The 22,808-nt window shown below is 46.1% G+C and overlaps 1 protein-coding gene across 4 annotated transcripts in view; it reads left to right on the top strand.

Annotated features, from left to right (window-relative positions):
- The window catches only part of ttc28 (tetratricopeptide repeat domain 28), a 764,757-nt gene that overhangs the window by 697,978 nt on the left and 43,971 nt on the right, over positions 1–22,808 (top strand). For all 4 annotated transcript variants that reach the window (XM_078227381.1, XM_078227383.1, XM_078227382.1 and 1 more), the window contains exons 15-18: positions 10,442–10,621; positions 12,197–12,917; positions 17,541–17,665; positions 18,720–18,951. In XM_078227381.1, coding sequence (XP_078083507.1) covers positions 10,442–10,621; positions 12,197–12,917; positions 17,541–17,665; positions 18,720–18,951 — 1,258 coding nt within the window. The remainder of the gene's footprint in view (positions 1–10,441; positions 10,622–12,196; positions 12,918–17,540; positions 17,666–18,719; positions 18,952–22,808) is intronic.

Below are 22,808 nucleotides of genomic sequence, written 5' to 3' on the forward strand. Positions count from 1 at the left end.
ACCATTTGTGCTGTACTTCAGTAAGCCCCCAGAGTGTAATATTTCCTTGTAACACACACACCCAACAATATTTTATTTCCTCTTTATTGCTACTCATGAGCCTGACGATAACTAGCTTTGTGAGCTTGTTGTTGAGTAGCTTCACAGCTTGGAATTGTTCAGAGATGCGTTCCAGTCTCCAGTAACCCCGGGGTAAATGAGGCATCAAATGACCGGGGTGGCACGGTGACACAGTGGTTAGCACTGCTGACTCACAGCGCCAGGGTCCCGGATTCGAATCCCAGCTTGGATCACTGCCTGTGTGGAGTTTGCACGTTCTCCCTGTGTCTGTGTGGGTTTCCTCTGGGTGCTCCGGTTTCCTCCCACAGTCCAAAGATGTGCGGGTTGGGCTGATTGGCCATGCTAAATTGACCCTTAGTGTCAGGGGGACTAGCAAGGGTAAATATGTGGGGTTATGGGACAAAGGCCTGGGTGGGCTTGTGGTCGGTGCAGACTCGATGGGCCGAATGGCCTCCCTCTGTACTGTAGGGTTCTATGATGGACTATATCAAAATCATGGATGGTTCTAGTTGCTTAAGTATTAGTATTTTAAAGGACTATTTTTAAAATGCTTGCACACTCAACTGAGTTGGCTTTGAAGGAAAATGAGGGAGAAAATGAAGGAGAGCACAGTGGTTAGCACTGCTGCTTCACAGTGCCAGGGACCCCAGTTCGATTCCTGGCTTGGGTCACTGTCTGTATGGAGTTTGCACATTCTCCCCATGTCTGTGTGGATTTCCTCCGGGTGCTCCAGTTTTCCATGTTCTTCCCACAGTCCGAAAGGCGTGCTGGTTAGGTGCGTTGGCCATGCTAAATTCTCCCTCAGTGTAACCGAACAGGCGCCAGAGTGTGGCAACTAGGGGATTTTTACAGTGACTTCATTGCAGTGTTAATGTAAGCCTACTTGTGACACTAATAAATAAACTTTAAATGATTGAATCTTTGCAAGGTCACATGTCTCAGTGGAGGGATGGGTTGGTAAGTTTGCTGATGACACAAAGGTTGGAGGTGTTGTGGATAGTGTGGAGGGATGTCAGAAGTTGCAGCGAGACATTGACAGAATGCAAGACTGGGCGGCGAAGTGGCAGATGGAGTTTAACCCAGATAAGTGTGAGGTGGTTCATTTTGGCAGGTCAAATAGGATGGCGGAATATAATATTAATGGTAGGACTCTTGGCAGTGTGGAAGATCAGAAGGATCTTGGGGTTCGAGTTCATAGGACGCTCAAAGCAGCTGTGCAGGTTGAGGCTGTGGTTAAGAAGGCGTATGGTGTATTGGCCTTCATCAACCGAGGAATTGAGTTTAGGAGTCGTGAGGTAATGTTGCAGCTATATAGGACCCTGGTCAGACCCCACTTGGAGTACTGTGCTCAGTTCTGGTCGCCTCATTACAGAATGGATGTGGAAGCCATAGAAAGGGTGCAGAGGAGATTTACAAGGATGTTGCCTGGGTTGGGGGGCATGCCTTATGAGGATAGGTTGAGTGAGCTTGGCCTTTTCTCCTTGGAGAAACGAAGGATGAGGGGTGACTTGATAGAGGTGTATAAGATGTTGAGAGGTATTGATCGAGTGGACAGTCAGAGGCTTTTTCCTAGGGCTGAAATGGTTGCCACAAGAGGACACAGGTTTAAGGTGCTGAGGAGTAGGTACAGAGGAGATGTCAGGGGTAAGTTTTTCACTCAGAGGGTGGTGGGTGCTGGAATGGGCTGCCAGCAACGGTGGTGGAGGCGGATTTGATAGGGTCTTTTAAGAGACTTTTAGATAAGTACATGGAACTTAGTAAGATAGAGGGTTATAGGTAAGCCTTTGTGGGCTGAAGGGCCTGTATTGTGCTGTAGTTTTTCTATGTTTCTTCTACATATATATGGCTAAGTGACATATACTTAAGCAGGGGAGGCTGTAGTATATTCTTGAAAATGCAGATGAAGTTGTACCCCTGGAGGTGTCAGTAAAATTCAACTTGCAGTTTTCCAACTCCATTTTAGTTTCGGAAAGCAAGAAACTTTTTCTATGAAGCTCAGTAATAAATATATATAATCACTCTGAAACATTTCTGTGATTTGTAGTTCCTTAATCTCAGAAGTGTCATCTCCAGCTGTGCTATTAGTAAATGAGAACAGATGAGTCCCAGGCGTCACCTGAAGAGATGCAACCAAGCTTGATCAATATCATGCATGAGAGGCCATGATAGAATTAACTTCTATTTTCAAGTGAAAAATTTGCAAGTTAAATTACTCTTCCTTGAGGAGACAAGGAAAGCTGCATCTTATATGAAAGCGATTAACAAAATGATGCACTAATTTGAGTCAGTCGAGCATATTGGTTTTAAATTTGCCTTTATAATTAATACAAACAGATTGAGTTGTTTGAATATAGGACATGGCTTACTTCCAATGCAAATGAGGCTGGTTGTATTAAAAATAGGAAGATGCCTGTCGCTGATATTAAGAGGACAGGCAAGTGCGTTTACTGCCTTCTAATTTACTGGTGATTGAGACATCTGCAGGAATATTCAAATGAGGACAAATACCGAACAGGGACACCAGGCATATCAGGAACTGATTAAAATGAACAAAAATGAAGACAATTGATCACCAGCTGTCTGTCTTTAGGGGTATGGTGGATGGTGAAAAGGTATTTTTCGCCCTAATTGCTGAAATATTTCATGAAGTTAAATGTTTCCGTGGCCCTGATACCACCAGATTTTTTTTTAATTGCGCCAGAAGCCGACTAATTGTAAGGTCAGGTAAAGCAAGGATTAGGAAGAAGTTCGATATGTTTGGGGAAGTCCATTAGGTCAGTGCTGAAAATTGCACAAGTTTGAGGTACGTGGGTGCGTGCCTCTTGAGTCCATTCACCTTCCTCGGGTTACTTCTTGGCTTCAGTTGGACGGCTGACTCTTCCTCAAACCCAACATACCTCAGCTGTCTTGCTCTACGATGCTCGCTGGGAATTTCTGTTTTGCCACATGGCACAGTGGGTTAGCACTGCTACCTCACAACGCCAGGGACCCGGGTTCGATTCCCGGCTTGGGTCACTGTCTGTGCGGAGTCTGCACGTTCTCCCCGTGTCTGCGTGGGTTTCATCCGGTTGCTCCGGTTTCCTCCCACAGTCCGAAAGACGTGCTGGTTAGGTGCATTGGCCATGCTAAATTCTCCCTCAGTGTACCCGAACAGGCGCTTGAGTGTGGCAACTAGGGTATTTTCACAGTAACTTCATTGCAGTGTTAATGTAAGCCTACTCGTGACATTAATAAATAAACTTAAAATCTGTACTGGACATTTTACTGTTTATCATGATCAGATGGGACAGTCACAGCCACTCTGGGAAGTCTGTGCTCCTGTTATGCTGAGATTTTTAAATTTTCATCTCATTATCATGTTGCCTGGGGTAGCAGCTTTTGCAAATTGTGGCCTATCCTGTGTCCTCTCGAACTCCTTCCTCCTGCTCCAACAGTTTATATAACGATGCCTGCTATACTCTTGGTCTAATACAGAACACTCCTGAATGCTCCTCCCTTCTGTGGAAACACCTAGAAACCTTCACTTTGTTAAATTTGTTAGCTCAGATTTTGATTTGATTTAATTTATTGTTGTCACATGTATTAACATACAGTGAAAAGCATCATTTCTTGCACACTATACAGACAAAACATACCGTTCATAGAGAAGGAAACGAGGGAGTGCAGAATGTAGTGTTACAGTCATAGCTAGGGTGTAGAGAAAGATCAACTTAATGCGAGGGAAGTCCATTCAAAAGTCTGACAGCAGCAGGGAAGTAGCTGTTCTTGAGTAGGCTGGTACGTGACCTCAGACTTTTGTATCTTTTTCCTGATGGAAGAAGGTAGAAGAGAGAATGTCCGGGGTACGTGGGGTCCTTAATTATGCTGGCTGCTTTGCCGAGGCAGCGGGAAGTGTAGACAGAGTCAATGGATGGGAGGCTGGTTTGCGTGATGGATTGGGCTTCATTCACGACCCTTTGTAGTTCCTTGCGGTCTTGGGCAGAGCAGGAGCCATACCAAGCTGTGATACAACCAGAAAGAATGCTTTCTATGGTGCATCTGTAAAAGTTAAATTTTAATGGCCAGTATCATCAAATGTCAAGTCATATTTTCCAGAGGGCTAGACAAGAGATGATGGATAATGGACCTTGAGCCTTCTCTTTTAATATTGACATTTTTTGTGGGCGTATCACACTACATGCAATTTTTCCCATTCTGGATGAATACTGTCGAAAATACCTCTTACGAGTGGTTGTATGTTGTGATACATATATTGGAGGTTATAAAAACTGCTAAGTGCTCTCAAGGAGGGATAGTGCCTTTGCAGAGCTGCACAGTCACATGTTGAGCTGCAGAGGGTACAGAAAATCCATCACCAGTATTTGGAACTACCTCTTTAGTACTGAGGGTATACTTTGATGTCGGCACCATGGGATTGTTGTTTTCATAAATGTCACCTATGTTCTGTGACTGCTGCTGACATGAGCTGTTGCTGCATTATTGTACACGTGGGAGAATATTTGTTGATTTGCATGACAATAAACAATTACAAACTCTTGAGATTCCCTCCATCATGGTTAACAGTCATGCCCACATCTTAGCCGGGATTCTCCAATCTCATTCGCCTCACCACCGCTGCCACGAGACGCAGAGCATTTGGCGCTCAGCCAAAACTCCATTCATTGCAGCGGGGCTGGAGAATCCCAGCTGCGGGCAATGTCAGAGAATTCCAGCTTTAATGTTTGGATCCAAAAGTCACCAAAACAGCATTTGTAACAGATGCTCATAACCTGTGCAACTTGAAATCTCAGCTGCAGTTGCCAGCAGTATCGCCCTATTCTAAATGACAGGGTTCGATGCAGGGAATTACTACTCTAGTTCAACAATACCATCTTCCAGTGTGTCGTGTATGTTGTATATCACAGCCAGCGGGTATCTCAAAGTGCCGACCAGCCAGTGAAGTACTTCTATGTGCTATTGCATCCAGCAATTAGTAAATAGCAGGTCCCACAACAACTGAGAAGAATGACCATCAATCCGTTTTTGGTAAATTTGGTTATGAGGAGGAAACTTGGTGAGGGCCAGCTACTGGATTGTTTCTTTGGATAGTTCAGCAGCATCTTTTGCACCCACAGAGATTCATCCTTGTTGTACAGTCTCATATGAAAGACAGCTCCTCTGACAATAAAATAAATGAAAGAGATTGTATTTATATCGTGTCTTTCGTGACCTCAGGACCAAAGGTGTGCGGGTCAGGTGGATTGACCATGCTAAATTGCCCCTTAATGTCCCAAGATCTGTAGATTAGGGGAATTAGCCATGTAAATGTATAGGGTTACACGGATAGGGCTGGGGGAGGGCCTGGGTCAGATTCTCTGTCAGAGAGTCGGTGCAGACCCAATGGGCTGAATAGTCTCTTCTACACTGTAGGGATCCTATCATTCTATCAATTTATACAATTGACTTCTACATCATGATCTGCAGTATATTGATGCAGCATTGTTAATCTAATAAAACATCCCAATGCGCTTCACAGGAACATTACAAAACAAAGATTCGGTCGGGCTCTTGGTCCAAGTGATAGTTTTTAAGGAGTGAGTTAAAGGAGGAAAGGGAGGTAGAGAGGATTAGAGAGTGAATTCCAGAACTTTGAGCCTCGGCAACGGGTGGTGGAATTAAAATCAGGAACGCTTAAGAGGCCAGACTTAGATGAGCAGAGATATCCTGGAGGGTTTTAGCACTGGAGGAGATTACAATGATAGGAAGGGAGGGACTTTGGCAAAGAATCAAGATGAACAGGAGCCAATATTGGTCAGTGAGTATATAGGGGAAAGGGATTTGGTTCGAGTTAGGACGTGGGCAGTAGAATTTTGGATGAGCTCAAGTTTACAGAAGGTGGAATGTGGGAGATCAGCCAGGACTGTGTTGTAATAGTCAAGTCTAGAGGTAAGAAAGTCAGGAATGCATTAGCAGATCAATCTCCATCATTGCTATCGCCTTACCACCAGTACTTTATCTTATACTTTCTCCTCAACATCATCTCCCAAATAGGTGCTTGTAAGAACTGGAATTAGATAAATTACATTTTAAAACATTTCTATGAAATATGAATAATTACGATCAGAATTGATCACAGACGTAATGGAGGCCTCTGGTTATTTCTGGGTTTCATGTTTGCTCATAGAGATATTACAAATACACGTGCTAACCTATAGATCAGCTCAGAACCCTGCATACACAGTGGCACAGTGGTTAGCACTGCTGCTTCACAGTGTCAGGGACCCAAGTTCGATTTCCTGCTTGGATCACTGTCTGTACAGAGTCTGCACTTGTCTGCGTGGGTTTCCTCCGGGTGCTCCGGTTTCTTCCCACAGTCCGAAAGACGTGCTGGTTAAGGTGCATTGGCTATGCTAAATTCTCCCCCAGTGTACCCGAACAGGCGCCGGAACGTGGCAAATAGGGGGTTTTCACAGTAACTTCATTGCAGTGTTAATGCAAGCTTACTTGTGACACTAATAAATAAACTTTAAAACATCAAACTTTACCCATGTCATCCACTTTCTTGTCCGTTTTTCTGTACTGCTTTGTTAGGGAAGAAGAATTGTTTCAAAGCCCAGAATCAATTGCTGCTTCCTCAATCACTCAGACCAGCCAAGTGTACAATAGTTGCGGGAAGACTATAATGCTGTTTATTTAATTCTGCAATGGTTAGTGAACGAAGCAGAGTATGTAGCTTAAGTGTGATGAAGTCACGTAGTTCGAAGCTGCATGCAAATGGAAATTGCCCATATCATTTTATTTATAGGTTATAAACATTAAAGTATCATTGAAAGAGTGGAACTCCGGGGACATCTAAAGCGCGTGGAAATCTAGCAGGCACATGTCAGTGTGTTTTAGGGATTAAACACCATTATGTTGCTGCTGGTGCAGAAAGTAGATGGAAATTATACAAGCTGGTTTCTGGACGACAGCATGCCCTCCAGTGAGGTGCTGCTGCTTGTCACCTCCATTGCCTGCAAAGGCAACTGAGGCTGCCCAGCAATGGTAAATTTAGCAGCGCAGCAGACAAGCCTGGCATCTGTGGGCAGCTGGCAGAGAGAAGCCCTCCAGAATAATTGTTGGTACTTGGTAAACAATATGTCAAGACGGAGAAGAGTCGTCCAAGAGGCTGGGCTCCCAGGGCACGTATTTGTCAGTGCTGGTGACTTCATGTCACAGCCTGTAATAAGCACAGCAACATGATGTGTGGGAGTATTCAGAATCCTTCTTGAGGAGCGGGCGGGGGGGGGGTGGTGGTGGAATAAGGCAAGCTATTTGCCTTTTCATTGCAGCAGTAATATCGTGCCTGTGTTTCCCAGTCATTTTGATGGATCAACAGCAGAAATAAACACAGGGTTTTGCATTTTGTGAAGAAAACCATATGCAAAAAAAAAACACCTGGTGTAATCTTTCTTCCATTCTCGCAATGTGTTAATACAGTATAATAGCTGTGTGTAGTAACAGTGGTTGTAAACATGTCAAACCGCAATAATTAGCCTCAATTTACGGCAGTGCAGTGACCAGCTAACCCAGGCAAATTAAGCTTAGAAAAATGTACATCCCTCTCTCTCGTGGATCGTGTTTGAAATTGTCCAAGTGCTCATCTATCCTGCTCCCCTCTGATTATTTGAATGCTGCCACACCAGGACAGTCAGGAAAATAATTAGGTGTATAGAGATAAAAAGAAAAGAGGGGGTGGACACCACGGGGTGGGATATTCCAGCTGCGCTTGCCCCTAAGCCGAAAAATCCCGCCCAAGGTCAACAGACATAGAAACTAGAAGCAGGAGGAGGCCATTCGGCCCTTCAAGCCTGCTCCGCCATTCATTTTTATCATGGCTGATCATCAAATTCAATATCCTGATCCCCCCTTTCCTCCCATGTGACTTGATCCCTTTAACCCCAAGATCTGTATCTAATTTCTCCTTCAAATCAGACAACGTTTTGACCTCAACTACCTTCTGTGGTAATGAATTCCACACATTCACCACCCTCTGGGTGAAGAAATTTCTCCTCATCTCAGTTCTAAAAGGTTTACCCTGTTTCTTCAGAAGGAACTCTTCAAAATGGAGCTAATGAAAATACAACAAAACTTACTCCAACTTATATATCAAAGAAAGGGTTTAATAAAGAAACATCATTACTCCAAACTTGGAGCCTCGCTCTGGGCCACTTCAAACTCTCCACAATTCTGCACAGATTCTTATTTATAGTGAGTCAGCTGACTATGATATCACTCTATAATTGGTTCCATGGTTTACTGGGTCAGCTGACTCTTACATCTTGTTCCCATTGGTCACATGATATCCGATACAAAGTTGACACCGGTTACATCCTAACATACCCTTATCCTCAAACTATGTTCTGGACTCCCGCAACATTATTTCTGAATCTACCCTGTCTACCCCTGTTAGAATTTTATAAGTTTCCATGAGATCCCCTCTCACTCTTCTAAACTCCAGTGAATATAATCCTAACCGACTTAGTCCCCCCTCATATGACAGACCTGCCATCCCAGGAATCACCCTGGTAAACCTTCGCAGCACTCCCTCGATAGCAAGGACATCCTTCCTCAGATAAGGACACCAAAAACTGCACACAATATTCCAGGTATGGCCTGACGTTTCAATGTCATGCATGGATCTTGACTGGGGCCGCAAGCTAATCTCTCCGTCTCCAGTGGTCCAGTCCTGCTGCACCCCTGCCTGCTGTGTTGCCCACTCCTCGAAGACAGTTAGCTCTTTCAACTCTGGCCGACCCTTTCCTGTCTTCTTCACGCCTATATCCCCTGGAGTTTAGATGAATGGGAGATAACCTAATTGTAAGAAATACATTTCTTATGGGTTTAACAGGGTAGATGCTGAGAAAATGTTTCTCTCTGTGACCATGGCTTAACTTGCCCCTGCTCGAAAAGAGAAGATGCGCTTGATTGGTATTTAATTGTATATATCAATTCCATATACCTTCCTTATGCTTCCAGTCTTATAGATAGCCCACTGAATTGTGTGGCATTTGACTGATGTACTACAGCTTGTCCAAGAGGGTTCTGGGCCAGCACCCTGCAGAGCAGTGAGCCCACACAGATGTAAGGATAAGGCTGAGAGAGGCATGTCATTTGTGGTGCTTGCTGATGCCCTCAATGCCTGAGCCCATACTCCCCCCCCCCTTGAGGCCCACATCCCCTGTCCATTCATTGAGGTGAGTGTGAGGAGCTGAGGGTTCATATACCCTGGTGGAGAGGGTGAGGTCCCCATTCCCTTGCGACATTGCAGGGCAGTCCTGCGGTGCCCATCTTGGGCAGTGTCTGCCCCGGAGGTTTCCTCTCATGCCAGATTCATCTCCTTGCTTGGCCCCTTCCTCTGCTGGAAAGAGGATAACCTTCCTGACCTCCACATGGTCAAGGAGGGCACCCAGGGAGGTGTCACTGAATTTGGGTGCTGGAGGTCCCTGTCTTTTTGGGCCACCTTATCAAACGAGGGTAAGTTGCTGTCTAAGTGCCTTGTAAATATAGCATGACAGCGGGACACACCCCATCCAACCTATAAATACAAGCAAAATGTTGGGAAAGCCCTGGCTGCATATTTAATGAGGCCAGAATTGCACAATACCACGCGTTTCCCCAATAGACTCCATGACGGGAACCTCTCCTTGCCCTGCCCTCGTCTCGCTGTGGGGTTTAATCCCGGAAGGGATAATTCTGCCCTATGAAACTGCTATTCTTCCACCTGCTAAGACTAAGCAACTGAACACAACAATAGTAATAGGGCAGCACGGTGGCACAGTGGTTAGCACAGCTGCCTCACAGCGCCAGGGACCCGGGTTCAATTCCGGCCTCAGGTGACTCGCTGTGTGCAGTTTGCACATTCTCCCCGTGTCTGCGTGGGTTTCCTCTGAGTGCTCCGGTTTCCTCCCACAGTCCAAAGATGTGTGGGTTAGGTTGATTGGCCATGCTAAATTGACCCTAACGTCAGGGGAATTAGCAGGGGAAATAATGGTTATGTGAATAGGGCCTGGGTAGGATTGTGGTCCGTGGGCCAAATAGCCTCATTCTATCCTGTAGGGATTCTGTGATTCTAATAGGTTTTACACCGAGCTCTCAGCTCTTATGGTCTAATGTAGTTTGGGGGTGAGTTGTGCCAGACCTTGGCTATGCTGTTGGCAAAGAGCTGGACTTGATAAGATGGTAGAGGGAAAGAAGAAAAAGGCAACTTTTATTTACCATGATCTATTCAGCTCGGACGTATTGTGAGTGTCTTGATTCCAACACCGACAGGTATAGTAACCGCCAATATAGCTGTTTCACAAAAGAAATGGAGATTTATATATAGACAAAAATAACAATCTTTTTTTTGTTGATTCTTCAGGGATTGATGCATTCCAGTGGACCTGTTGGTCGCCACCGTCAGCTTATTTTGGTCCTGGAAGGGGAATTATATCTCATTCCATTTGCTCTACTGAAAGGAAGCTCCTCAAATGAATATCTCTATGAACGGTTCAGCATCATCGCTGTTCCCTCCATCCGAGCCCTTCAAGCAAGTCCCAGGGTAGGAACTCTTCAAGATCCTTTTATGCTGCCTCTCTTTCATGTGCTGGTGATTTCAAAAAAGCTTGTTCTAGAAAGACCAGACAATCAAATATGTTTTAAAACCACTCTTTATGTGTAGGTTTCCAGCCCCTGCGTGCTTGTCAACTACGTTGTCCAAAGATCCCAGTTTTCATCTATTCCTCCAACATCGCCATTCTGTTCAATACAGGATTTCATTGCTGAGCCTGCCATTCTCTTCCCTTTTTTTAATTCAGTTGTGGGACATGGACAACGCTGGTCGGCCAGCATTTATTGCCCACCCCTTTCCTGCCCATCACCGTGAATCCTCATCTTCATGCTCGGGCTGCCTGGTTTCCTTCCATCCTTCTGCTAATAACCTCTACCTGTGCTCCAGCCCTTCAACAGGACCTGAGTTCAATTCCCGGCTTGGGTCACTGTCTGTGCGGAGTCTGCACGTTCTCGCCGTGTCTGCGTGGGTTTCCTCTGGGTGCTCCGGTTTCCTCCCACAGTCCGAAAGGCGTGCTGGTTAGGTGCATTGGCCATGCTAAATTCTCCTTCCGCGTGCGTGAACAGGTGCCGAGTGTGGTGACGAGGAGATTTTCACAGTAACTTCATTGCAATGTTAATGTAAGCCTACTTGTGACACAAATAAATAAATTTTAAACTCCCTAATGATATTGCCTAAACAGCAGAGCTCCCTCCCTAACAGCACTGTGGGTGTACCTGCACCACATTGACTGTAGCAGTTTAAGAAAGTGGCTCACCACCACTTTTACCCGTCGCCCTCACTCTATTCCTGTTACCCCACACAATTCCCATGGCCAATTCATCTAACCTACACATCTTTGGAGTGTGGGAGGAAACCGGAGCACCCAGAGGAAACCCACACAGACACAGGAAGAATGTGCAGACTTCACACAGAGACTCACCCAAGGCCGGAATCGAACCTGGGTCCCTGGCGCTGTGAGGCAACCGTGCTACCCACTGTGACGCCATGCTGCCCACACTTGTAGGATTTGCCAGTCTTGTACAGCTGTATCATCCCCTGACCATGTCTGCACTTCTGTATTATGCTGCAAGGACTGCCAACTCCCAGGAATGCTTTCACATGGACTACGGTACAGTCCTATAGTACCGGGCAGTCAACTCTTATCCCTCCCTCGAATTAACCTTGCTCAACCCCTTCCCTAACCCTTAAGTTTTACTCGGTTTCTCGAATGCAATGTTCTCTCTCCAATGTTTACCTCTCAGTTAAACTTAACTTTGTGATTCCTATTCAACCCTGCTATTGTCTTTATGTAGACCAATACGGTGGAATGAAAATATTTACCCTCAGCGACCCTTGTGCAATTCCTATTGCCTACAGTAAAGCAGCATCAATGAGGGCCCTGCAAGAGACACAAAAAAATAGGTGGACTCGCAGGAACATCAATTTAAAATAACCAGTTTGTAAACCGAGCATAAAACTAAGGCTCCATTGTCCATCTTGAACGTAACATTAAATGTTGGCGGTTTCTCTTACTTCATGAAACATTTAAACTAAATATTTGCGTTTGTATCTTTTTCTGTACAGTCCCACCTCCGGAAAAGCACGTCCGTGTGCAACTCCTCTACCTCGATGGCAGCTGTGATAGGTAATCCCAAACTCCCGTCCGGAGTGATGGACCGTTGGCTCTGGGGTCCTATGCCTTCCGCTGAGGAGGAGGCCTACATGGTTTCAGAGCTCCTGGGCTGCCAGCCCCTGGTCAGCGCTGCTGCCACCAAGGAAAGAGTGATGAGCATGATGAGTCAGGCAGAGTGCATCCATTTCGCAACCCACATCTCCTGGAAACTGGCTGCTCTGGTCCTCACGCCAAATAGTGAGGGAAGCAGCCTGACGGGCAAGAGCTCAATGGGAAACAGCTACACGATTCCAGAGTCTTTGCGGATGCAGGACGATGCCAGTGACGTGGAGAGCATAACCGACAGCCCTCCCCTGCAAGAATTCTTACTGACAGCCGCAGACATTCTGGAGTTGCATCTCCCTGTCAAGCTGGTAGTCCTTGGCTCCTACCAAGAGTCAAACAACAAGGTGACAGCGGACGGTATCATCGGGCTGACGCGGGCTTTCCTCGCTGCTGGGGCACACTGTGTTTTGGTTTCCCTTTGGCCGGTGCCTGTGGCTGCGTCTAAGATGTTTGTGCACACCTTCTACTCCTCCCTGCTGAATGGAATGAAATCCAGCGCCGCCCTTGGAGAAGCCATGAAGATTGTCCAGAGCAGCAAGCAGTTTGCACACCCTTCAAACTGGGCAGGTTTGTTCAAATCCATCCGGCTGCATAAACCTACAATTGAAGAGCAATCAGTATCTGCCTTTTGAATGTTCTGGGACTGGGATGGTCAAAAGGACCAGATTTTGCAAGATTACATTAATAGACGCTTTATAAACAGAAGGCGTGGCTGAGATGACTGAACGGAAACAAGGGATGAGGTGCACAACAAAATTACATTGACACCATTGAACCCAGTAAGAAGTATCACAACACCAGGATAAAGTCCAACAGGTTTATTTGGAACCACGAGCTTTTGGAGCGCTGCCCCTTCATCAGCTGAGTCCTTACTTGGCATTGTGAGACTTCTTACTGTGTCCACCCCAATCCAACACCGGCATCTCCACATCATGGCTACCATTGAACCCAATTGACATGCTCCTATTGTCCACATACTCACTTGCATTTGCGGGCAGCCAAGGATCTAGGATAGTAAGATGAAAGCAAAATACTGCGGATGCTGGAATCTGAAACAGAAAATGCTGGAAAATCTCAGCAGGTCTAACAGCATCTCTGGAGAAAGACTAGAGCCAACGTTTTGAGTCTGGATGACCCAATCTAGACTCAAAACATTGGCTCTAAGGGCGGGATTTTCCGGCCGCTCGCCCCAAAGCTGGAAAGTCCTGCCCGAGGTCAACAGACCTTTGCATGGTCCGTTGTCCCACCCACCTCGATTCCCGAGGCGGGCAGGACAGGAAAATTCCACCCTAAGGATCTAGTACACTCTGCGGTAGGGAGCAATGGGAGGAACAAGTACAGTGATCAGCTGTTCTTTGGAATTAGAGAACCTCTGTGCAAGTCTCTCCTTACACACTATTTCTTTTCAACTGTTTTAGGGAGATTAAAAAGAGTGAGTGGGTAAAGAGGGCAGTGCAACTAAGTAAAACAAAGTTTGTGTATTAGTCACAAATAAGCTTACATTAACACTGCAATGAAGTTACTGTGAAAATCCCGTAGTCGCCACACTCTGGTGCCTGCTTGGGTACACCGAGGGAGAATTTAGCATGACCAATGCACCTAACCAGCACGTCATTCAGACTGTGGGAAAGCACTTGGAGGAAACCTGCGCAGACATGGGAAGAACATGCAGACTCTGCACAGACAGTGACCCAAGCTCGGAATCGAACCCGGGACCCTGGCGCTGTGAGGCAGCTGTGCTAACCACTGTGTCACAGCTCCTACCAACTAACATGCTCCATGTCCCAGTGGAGCCTTGATTATCCATCAGTTTCTATTACCTGCCTGAAGGAGGGAGTGAGCGCTCCCTCCAATATGACAGATACTCGAGATTTCACAGAACTGGGGGAAAGGCTGTAATACACATCAGGGCATTTTGTTTCAAGGAAATCAAATTAATTAACTAAATTAATTAATTAAAAGGGACATAAAATGAACAAGCTGAAGTGGTTATCACTGTCACTGATGGTGCATACTATAGGGAGATGAGATTGTGTCAGAAAGTACCTTAAAAAGAATAGGGGTGAAGCTCATTCATGCCAGTAGTGCGGAATGGGCTGATAGTGAACTGACAGCTAGTTTTAGACCAGGCGTAGTCATTTTAACAATTGACTGCGATGGTTTAGAATGGGTTGCTGATTTTCCATGAGATGGTTTTAAGTATCTGCTGAAGTCCATTTTCACCCCCCACTGGATCATAGAATCCCTACAGTGCAGAAGGAGGCAATTTGGCCCATCGAGTCTGCACCGACCACAATCCCACCCATGCCCTATTCCCGTAACCCCACTAATGTACCCTGTTAGTTCCCCTGATACTAAGAGTCAATTTAGCACGACCAATCCACCTAACCCGCACATCTTTGGACTGTGGGAGGAAACCAGAGGACCCGGAGGAAACCCACGCAGACACGGGGAGAATGTGCAAACTCCACACAGACAGTGACCTGAGGCCGGAATTGAACCCAGGTCCCTGGCGCTGTAAGGCAGCAGTGCTAAACACTGTGCCAGCATGCCGCCCACTGGAACCTCATATGGAAACCCACACGTGTGACACTGGCATGAGGGTAAGCACGTTCCAAATTATTATTCAACCATACAAATGGGCGGCACAGTGGTTGGCACTGCTGCCTCACAGCGCCATGGACCGGGGTTTGATTCCTGGCTTGGGTAACTGTCTGTACGCAGTCAACACGGGCGGGATTTTCCAGTTTTGGAGCGAACGTGACCGGCAAAATCCCACCCCAGGAGTTTCTGCTTCGGGTGCAATCAGTCACACAGTCGGGTCACACATTGTGTTCGTTTTGCAAAATTTATTTGCAATTTCCGTGCTTCAACTCATTTGCATATCATTGAATGCAAAATCTGCCCCGAATCACCACAATCATGCAGCATTTTACAATGCAATTTGAACAGAAAAATCGAATTGAGAAATAGTCCTTAATGTAGTGGCTACCGAGCGCAGCTTTATTAATGCAGCGGATAATGGATTCATCCCAAAATAGAAGATTCTTTTACTCAGAGTGCCTTGTCCATCATTTGTGAACAACTCAATTTGAAATGACTGGAAATGACTTAAAAAAAATATACAGAACCATTTACCAAATTCATTGTTGTCCAATGGGCCACATCTTCAAAAATTGTTTAAATGCTTTTAAAACGCATCTTAAAAAAAAGCTCAATTTTAAGAACCCACATGGTGCAATAACAAAAACTTGCAATGGTGATTAGTTCAACCTGGGGGTGCAGCCAGTTTGGTAAGTGGAGCCAGATTCTCACGCCACGTTTTTTTAAACCAGATCAATGAACCCGGATTTGCACTGATTAGAATGCAATTTGCACTCATAAATCCTCCATCTTTAGCTCTGGACTGGGCCAATTGCATTGATAAAAAAACAGCGCTAACTAGTGGAAATTTCTGGCCAGGATGATATGGAACATTTGTTAGATTCAGTTGAAAGTGGTAATGTCTGGCTGTTTGGTCTACAATACCCACAGGAAAAGCTGGATTGATGTGGGTTTCTGCACTGTTGAACAATTATGGGGCAGAGCTATTCCTAAAATCTAGGGATGAGTATGAACTAAAAGAAAACGTGTTCTTTAATCGAGGGTGACACCGGCAAAGCAGCATTTATAGTCGGTTCCAAATTATTATTCAACCATACAAATGGGCGGCACATTGTTTGGCGCCAGGGACCCGGGTTCGATTCCTGGCTTGGGTCACTGTCTGTGTGGAGGCTGCACATTCTCCCCGTGTCTGCGTGGGTTTCCTCCGGTTTCCTCCCACAGTCCGAAAGACATGCTGGTTAGGTGCATTGGCCATGCTAAATTCTCCCTCAATGTACCCGAACAGGCGCCAGACTGTGGCGACTAGGGGATTTTCACAGTAACTTCATTGCAGTGTTAATGTAAGCCTACTTGTGACACTAATAAATAGAGAAAAACAACCACACAAATTGGGGTTGGCATTCTGTGTAGATCAGATCTGATAGGCAAGTTCCGTTCCCTGAAGAACATTAGCGAGACAGTTGGATTTTTAATATCAATCTGCCAAATCTTTCTGCTCATTTTCTCCCTGTTGATAAATTACCAGATTTATTTTTAATTTCACAGCTTGCTGTGATAAGATTTGAACTTACGATGTTGGGTTACTATTCTGGTACCATAACCATTGCATTTAGGGTGGCATGGTGGTTAGCACTGCTGCCTCACAGCGTCAGGGACCCGGGTTCGATTCCGGCCTCGGGTCACTGTCTGTGTGGAGTTTGCACGTTCTCCCCGTGTCTGCGTGGGGTTTACTCTGGGTGCTCCGGTTTCCTCCCACAGTCCATAGACGTGCGGATCAGTTTGATTGACCACGATAAATTGCCCCTTTGTAGGCTCAGTGAACGCGCATAATAGTTGACCAGTACATTGGGTGAGTCAGGTGACTAGCAGGAAAGTTCTGAATTAGCTCAAATTTATGCGGCGTGCAAGGCTGGAGACCAGTCAAAAAGAGCATTGGGATAGTAGAGTCTGGAGATAATAGAACCATAGAATCCCTACAGTGCACAAGGTGGCCATTCAGCCCATCGTGTTTGCACTGAGGCAAGGATAAGACTTTCAGTTACAGATGGGCTGAGAGAGGGGTAGGTAAGTGGACAATGTTACAGGTGGAGCCAGGCAGTCTTGGTGTTGGAGAGCATATGGGGCCAGAAGCTCATTTTGGTCAAATATAATCACCAATATTACATTGCGATTCAAGTCACTTTTAGATATTGATCAGTGTCATATTGCATTATGTATAGATATTAAAGTTACCATGCATGATGTAGAAATTATTGCATTAACAGTATTACTGCAGAGATTACAGTCACTATTTTACCGTGATTACAGTTGACATATAGTCGCTGTTGTACAGAAATTACAATCACGGTTTATTACAGAGATTACAGGTCACCATTATACAGGCATTAGTTACTATACATTATTCAGGATTTCAGTCACTATGCATTATGCATGGCTTATAGAGCTGTTTTGTATGATACAGTCACTGTACACACTGATATTTTCTATTTTTTTTACTCTAGCCTGGTTACAAATGTCAGTTTCTATTTACCGAAATCTTTGAACATTTAATCATTCTGTCGTCTAAAGCCTGTTCTTCTTTCGCAGGATTCACACTCATTGGAAACGATGTCAAGTTGAACAGCCCCTCATCCCTTATTGGTCAGGCTCTGTCTGAAATCCTTCAGCATCCAGACCGTGCCAGAGATGCTCTCCGTGTCCTGCTGCACTTGGTACGTTGTGTATCTGGGAAATAAGCGACCTCGAGATGTGAGGGGATAGGGGGAAGGAGGGAGGAGGCACCTCGCTCTCTGTCGAATCTGCTTCCAATATTTCAGCCTCAGGGAAAGATGATTGCCAAAGTGAAAATGGGGGTGGGTTTAGCTCAGTTGGCTGGCTGGCTGGTTAATGATGCAGAGCGATACCAACATCATGGGTTCAATTCCCATACCTGCTGAGGTTATTCATGAAGGCCCTGCCTTCTCAACATTGCCCTCACCTGAGGTTTGGTGATCCTCAGGTTAAATCATCACCACCATTCAGCTCTCCCTCAAGGGAGAGCAGCCTATGGTCACCTGGGACTATGGCGGCTTTACCTTTATATGTTTGGAAGTTACAAAATGTGGTTGAAGTTTGAAATATATCGCCACTCCTTCGCAGTTGCTGGGTCAAAATATAGCATTGGAAAAGGCCATTTGGCCCATTGTGTCTGCACCAGCTCCCGAAAGACCTACCCTGCTAGTCGCATTCTTCAGCCCTATCTCTGTAACCCTCTAAATTCATCACTTCCAAAGCTGTATCCAGCTCTTTTAAGGAAGGATGTTAAAGCCCTAGAGAGACAGTGCCAATGAGATTTACTAGAATGGTACCAAGAATGAGGAATTTTAGATACAAGGAAACATTTGAAAAATTGGGCTTCGTCTCCTTGGAGTCGAGAAGATTAAGAAGTGATCTTATTGCAATGTTTAAAATTATGAACACTTTTGATGGGGTAAAGAAGGATATTCTGTTTCCATTAGTTGGTATGTCATGATGGCCAGCAAGAAAGCTAGGAGGGAGATGAGGAGAAACTTCTATATTTAGAATTGTTGGGATTTGAAATGCGCTGCCTGGGAGAGAGGTGGAGGTGGATTCCATAGGTTTCATAATTATATGAGTTTGCGTTATTTGGCATTTTCATGTATTTTAATCAACCCATTTAATATAGATTATGTATCCTCTAGAAATGAGTAATAGAGTTGAACTTGTTTGAGAAATGGAAAGTCAATTCTGACTCTGTTACCTCAGGTGGAGAAGTCGCTCCAGCGAATACAAAATGGCCAACGGAATTCCATGTATACCTCCCAGCACAGTGTGGAGAACAAAGTGGGCGGCGTGCCAGGGTGGCAGTCACTCCTTACCGCAGTGGGATTCAGGCTTGATCCTCCAGCCAGTGGACTTCCAGCAGCTGTCTTCTTTCCAGTGTCAGACCCTGGAGACCGGCTCCAGCAGTGCAGCACTACACTCCAGTCACTCCTCGGTAAGGATAGCTCACTGCATTGGGGTTTCACCTGACCTATTAACCTGTCCTTCTTTTTCAGCTGGCCACCCCTGCTGTGCATTTCCAGAATGTGCTCTTTCCATTTCAGATTTACAGCATGTGTGGATTTTTTAAAAACAGTGGCGCAGTGATATTGGCACTGGACTGGTAATCCAGAGACCCAGAGTAATGCTCTGGAGACCCAGATTCGAATCCCACCACGGCAGATGATGAAATTTGAATTCAATAAAAATCTGGAATTGAATCATGAAAGCATTGTCAACTGTTGTAAAAACCCATCTGGTTCACTTGAATCATAGAATCCCTACAGTGTAGAAGGAGGCCATTCAGCCCATCAGGTCTGCACTGACCGCAATCCCACCCAAGCACCATCCCCATAACCCATACATTTATCCTAGCTAATCCCCCTGACACTAAGGGGCAATTTAGCATGGCCAATCCACCTAACCCGCACATCTTTGGACTGTGGAGGGAAACCGGAGCACCCGGAGGAAACCCACGCAGACACGGGAAGAACGTGCAAACTCCACACGTACAGTGACCCAAGCTGGAAATTGAACCCAGGACCTTGGCGCTGTGAGGCAGCAGTGCTGCCCAGGACTAATGGGCTTTAGGCAAGGAAATCTACTGTCCTTACCCGGTCTGGCCTATGTGTGACTCCAGACCCTCAGCAATGTGGTTGACTCTTAAAATGCCCTCTGAAATGGCCTAACAAGTTCAAGGGCAATGAAGGAAGGGCAATAAATGCTGGCCCAGCCAGTGACGCCCACATCCCAAAAAGGAATAAAAAAAACACTTGAAAGATGAACAACAGCAATTATGCAAGAAAAGAAATGACTCGATGTACAAGTCATCGTATCTTTCCAAAACAGTCTAAAAATAATCAAAGCTGCATAGCGTTCATTACGTTACACAATGTGCCCATGAAAGGAGCAATGTTCCCTTTCAAACACTCTGAAGTTAATTACAAGTTCGGAGCAGGGAAAATTTTCCAGCATATTTCCCCATTAAGCACTCTCAGGTTATGGGTAACACAGATAAGATGCTGATGATTACTTATCAGTGGAGATCTATGTGGTATTCCCCAATCAGCTGGCCACAGTTGTTTCAAGCTCGTATCCAACGTTCTCTTCACATGGGCCATGCCATTCATTCATCACCGGACAGATGAGGTCAGGCAGGGTGAGATAGGCAGCAGTCTCATGGTGATTGCCTTCCCCTGTATCCAGGGTGCCATTGACTGCACTTGTGTGGCCATCGAGGCACCTCCGGGTGAGCTGTTTCCTGAACTGAAAGGGGTTCCACTCAGTGACCGTTTAGATCGTCTGCAATGACAAGATACAGGTTCCGCAAGTCTGTGCCCATCACCCTGGCAACTCACAAGACGCCTACATCCTGCGACACTCCCAGAGGCCAAGGCAGTTTGTCGCACCAGGCCGCTTGGACGGAAGGTTCCGGGGTCCCTGAAAAGGTGCTTTGTGATGTCACTCCAGCACTCAAGGAGGAGACGTCATGCCCTCCACAGCGGTGGTAGTCGAGAGGACCACTGGGCTGCTGAAGCTGACACTCAGATCAGGGGGAGTATTGCAATATCCTCGGGGTGTTACTTATAGGCTTTTCTGAGCTGCGCTCTGCACAATCTGGCTTTGGCAAGGGGGGACCCTCTGGAGGGTGAGGGGACAAAACATATCCACATACCACGGAGGATGACTCGACTGATAGGTCTGATGAGGAGCCCGGGCAGGCACAGAGTGAGGGTGTGGAAGTAGGTGTGAGAACCTTTAGGGCGGCAGGGACAGAGGGAGGCTTTGATTACGCACACCTTCAGCTAGGCTGCCAAGGCATCGAATCTACCTCATGCCAAGGGTACAAGCTACTTGCCAGCCCAAGACCCCAAAGTCCATTCACAGCCTATGCCTTGCCCTGCACCTATGGTAAGCATCAAGCGTATTCAGACCATTAAAACAATCTTTATCTCATTATGTAAAGTAACAAAAAGCAAACATTAATGAGTTAATTTTTGCAGTCCCACCCATTGTGGAAATCCTCATGGGCAGGACGGACAATTTGACAGACCAGTGTAAGGTCCATTGACCTCCGGTGGAAATTTCTGGTCTCAGGGCGGACGTGACCAGAAACTCCTGCCCACATACTTTGGTGTTAATATTCACACAATAAGGAAAGTTTACAATGCTGAAGGGAATAATGTCACTTGTGAGAAGCTCCTGTTGTGCTCAAGATGCCTTAAGCTTACTTTTCCGGGTGCTCTTGGTCCCCTCCCCACCCCTCCATCCACCTCCCTCACTGGCAGTGTTTTTGGAGGCAATCTGCTGACTCTGTTGTTGTATTCTCCCTTGGCAGTTATCCTCTGGCCTGTGGGGCCTGAGCAGGTACTGCCTGCGAGGGTAGCCCAGCACCATGGGTTGGGTACTCCTCAATCATCTCAGCTCACCCGATGATGTGCGGGTTAGGTGGATTGGCCATGCCAAATTTCTCCTTCGTGTCAGGAGGACTAGCTAGGGTAAGTGCATGGGGTTATGGGGATAGGGCCTGGGTGGGGTTGTGCTCGGTGCAGACTCGATGGGCTGAATGAATCAATTTTTCTGCCGCCGCCATAAGCTCTCCTCCCCTTTTTATGACAACCTGCAGCTCATTCAGAAACTTACTGTGAAGTGCAGGCCAAACTCTCTGGGTGCTCGCCTATTCAGATCAGGGAGGGGAACGACCATTGCAAAGTCCAGCCAGACCCTTATTCATAGCTGTGCAAAACCCTAATTATTGACAGCATTGCAAAGTTCAACGAGAGTGAGGTTTTCTTGGGGAGGCAGGGTGGCACAGTGGTTAGCGCTGCTGCCTCACAGTGCAAGGGACCCAGGTTCAATTCCGGCCTCGGGTGACTGTCTGTGTGGAGTTTGCACATTCTCCCCATGTCTGCTTGGGTTCCTCCGGGTGCTCCGGTTTCCTTTCACAGTCCAAAGATGTGCGGGTTAGGTTGATTGTCCATGCTAAATTGCTCCTTAGCGTCAGGGGATCAGCAGGATAAATATGTGGGGTTGCAGGAATAAGGCCTGGGTGGGATTGTGGTCGGTGCAGACTCGATGGGCCGAATGGCCTCCTTCTGCGTAGTAGGGATACTGATTTCTTTTTCCACCGATTTTTGTCCCTTCTCTCCACCTTTCTTAATCTCATTGACTTCCTGGTGGGATGCTGTTCCACAGGTTTCCCCTCTGGTACTTTACCCAAGTACTTGCTTTTTGGGTTTGAGGCCTGTTAGTGCTTGCGTGGTATTCAACAGCGGGGGAGCACTTTACAGGCGAAGTTGATTCCGCCATTTCCCGATGTCCACAGATGTGTCTTTTCTAGCAGCTGTTGCTGGATAGACGACTGGAACAGGCTGATTTTGTTTTAAACTTCACTTACGCTCGCCTGCCAGGATAAATCAGCATGTTCCACAAGTCCAGTTGAAATTTAGTATGGACCAATGATCAAAAGCTGGGTCTCTTCTATTTTGTATACCTTAAACCCCATGGATAACTTTGACAGAGATAGAAGTGGCACTGATGTTTCTATTACTGTATCTGAATCGAATCAAATAGCCAAATTGTTATGCTTGTGGGGGTGGGATGGGGGAAAGGTGCTGGGTGGGGGAAGCGGGCATCTGCAGACAGGCCTTAATTGTGGAACTGTAGGCAACGGAAAGGGATTGGAGTCTCAGTCTGGAGAAAGGCCAGTTGTGGCTGACCTAGTACATTGCATTTCCCAAAGTGCTCTTTGATACAATTACTTAATTTTAATTATAATATATTAACATAAATCCTATCCTTTGTGGTTGTAGG

Source organism: Mustelus asterias, chromosome 13 (assembly GCF_964213995.1).
Source record: "Mustelus asterias chromosome 13, sMusAst1.hap1.1, whole genome shotgun sequence".
Lineage (NCBI taxonomy): Eukaryota > Metazoa > Chordata > Chondrichthyes > Carcharhiniformes > Triakidae > Mustelus > Mustelus asterias.